At 59.7% G+C, this 2,411-nt stretch overlaps 1 protein-coding gene across 5 annotated transcripts in view; it reads right to left on the bottom strand.

Moving 5' to 3' along the window:
- Positions 1-2,411, bottom strand: part of TBCD (tubulin folding cofactor D) — a 186,415-nt gene that overhangs the window by 44,673 nt on the left and 139,331 nt on the right. For all 5 annotated transcript variants that reach the window (XR_004257686.1, XM_032241194.1, XM_032241191.1 and 2 more), the window contains one exon: positions 1,450-1,523. Coding sequence is in view for 4 of the 5 variants with exons in the window: in XM_032241194.1 (XP_032097085.1) it covers positions 1,450-1,523 (74 nt within the window). In the remaining variant the exon portion in view is untranslated. The remainder of the gene's footprint in view (positions 1-1,449; positions 1,524-2,411) is intronic.

A 2,411-nucleotide genomic window follows, 5' to 3' on the forward strand; every position in this document is an offset into this window, starting at 1 on the left:
ACACACGGACAGCCTGTGGGACCCACACGCACCCACACACACCCACATGCACCCACACGGGGCCGAGAGGGCAGGTGATGGCGTGCAAACAGACGGATGGCCTGTGGGACACCCACATGCGCCCACCAACAGGGTTGTCCCTCAGTGTCACCACCCCAGTGCCCAGGATGGTGCCCGTGGTGATGCAGATGGCCTCCGAGACACCAAGGGCGTCGGGACAGAGGCTGCAGTGTGGGGCACATGCGCCGGTCCAAGTGCCCCAGACGGGGTGGGTAACTCAGACAGGAGAGGGAGCAGGGAAGAGGTGGACAGGGTCTCCAGGCCTTCCCTGGCATGCAGGGCAGTGTGGTCCCAGCAGGGGCTCTGTTGGCTGTCTGGGCAGGGGTGGGGGCGGGGCTGGACAGAGGCAGGGCTGTCCCCACGGGCGGTGCCTCCACTTTGGGTTTGCTCAGAAAGCACAGACCCCTCAGAACGCTCGTGGCCACAGAGGGAGGCAGCTCGACCACACCTGCATGGGGAGATCACACTTCCCGAGCCTGAGCCTCTCCACGTGCCGCCAGGCTCACTAAGGTCTGAGAATCAGAGAGGCTAAGAGGTGGCGACTGCGGGTGACTGGCTGTTGGAGAATCAGAGAAATCTGCAAAAGGTCACAGTGCTGTCCTGACGTCCGTGCTCGTCAACTGGGGGGAGGACAAAGCTGAGCCCCTCAGTGTCAGCAAGGGTTAATTATGCATGTAAAGGCGAGGCAGTGCCACACTAAACCTGTGACGCCGACGCCTCGTAAAGCGATCACCAAGCTGAGAGGTCCCTTAGGAAGTGGCAAGCCCCCAGGATGTCTGACACACAGGCGTCAGGTCAGGAACCCCGCTGAGGGGCCACAGTGCAGCCTCCAGTGGAGACCCCGTAATCCGTGTCAGGGAAGTGAGGGTCATGTGGAGAAATGCGTGTATTCTCTCCTACACGTACGTCGGATGATTCTTTATTCCAAGCAGAAAAAACAAGACAAGACAGACGGGGTTTCTCTCTTCACTGGTGAAGAATGGGAAGTGCAGACTTAGCTGCTCCCGTCCGAGGTGACTTTAGTCCTGGGGCAGACTGTGAGTCCCCCATTTAGGCCCTTTCTTTCTAGAGACGCTGACAAATTCCGAAGAGCATTCAGGGTGGCAGGTGCAAGCCACCTGGGAACCAAGGCAGCAGCCTGCATGTCAGGCGTCCGGTGGGGCCTCACCGGGCTGCAGCGTCTGGGACACAGTCCAGCGGCTCCGTGACTGCAGACGCACTCACCACGTCCGTCCTCATATCCTGTCCCCCAATCAAGAGGAACAGCTAGTTCCTTGGACGCTTCTCACCAAGACAGAAGCAGAACCTTATTTCCAGCACCCCCTCGCCCCCGGGCCTTTCCGTGGTGCCTGTGTGCGGTGCCTGCAGCCAGCCGGGACACACACCCACCTTGCGTGGCGCAGTACGTGGGTGCTTGCTGGGTCAGGTTGTGCAGCGCCTTCGCGGCCAGCTCACGGATGACCCTGAGAGTGGGGAGAGAATGTCGTCAGGGCCGTTATTTTGATGATTCTAGCTTTACGCAATTCATAAAAAGAAAACGAGGGGAGACGACAAATACGGGCCCTCAACTGGCCGCTTAGCCGAGACCACCGCTCACTCACTCACCACGCAAACCATCGCAAGAACCTCTGGCTCCAACAACAGACAAGGACCCATGACCACCACAGCGAAATCACAGGCGAACCACGGCTCCTCTCGGGATGCGGCTGCCACTCCTCGTTGCCACGTGGCAACCGAGTCTCCGGCCTCCCCGCCCCACACTGTCTGCGACAGTGCCACGTAAAGCCGCCCTCCATGGTTACAAGGGGTGAGCACAAGGAATGTCCTACGGCTCAGCCCGCCAAACCTGGGGCAGGTGTCCAACAGCCGCCTCATGTGACACACTCTGAAAGTGCTGACGCTGAGCATGGGGATGGCAGAAGGCTGACCGGGGCCAGCTCCCGAGCCCGCCTCTCCTTCCAGAGCTCCACACAGAGGTAGAAGGCAAGCTAGGAGTGACCTGCAGAGCTCAGGCCCCTCCAGACACGAGAGAGCAAGTGGCCATTACTTAAAATCATCACAAGGGTGGCCATGTAACAACAAAGCAGCACAATGATGAGGTGAAACCAGCAGAAGACGGTGTCCGGTGTCTGTATTCCAATTATTTAAAGCCTCCAGACCCACAGCACCACCACCAAACAAGGCAGGAGGGCAGGCGCTACACCAGCAGCACCACCTGCCGCAGCCCCTCCTGTCGGCGGAGACTCCTTCACAGCCCAGGCCCGGCGCACGGTCCGCTTCCAACAGTAAACAGAGCTCTTCAAGGAAGGTGGCGTCTCAGGCACCGAGAAACTCTGCACACTGCATACCGT

This window comes from Sapajus apella, unplaced genomic scaffold (assembly GCF_009761245.1).
Source record: "Sapajus apella isolate SASKATOON/1434 unplaced genomic scaffold, GSC_monkey_1.0 scaffold48, whole genome shotgun sequence".
Taxonomy (NCBI): Eukaryota; Metazoa; Chordata; class Mammalia; order Primates; family Cebidae; genus Sapajus; species Sapajus apella.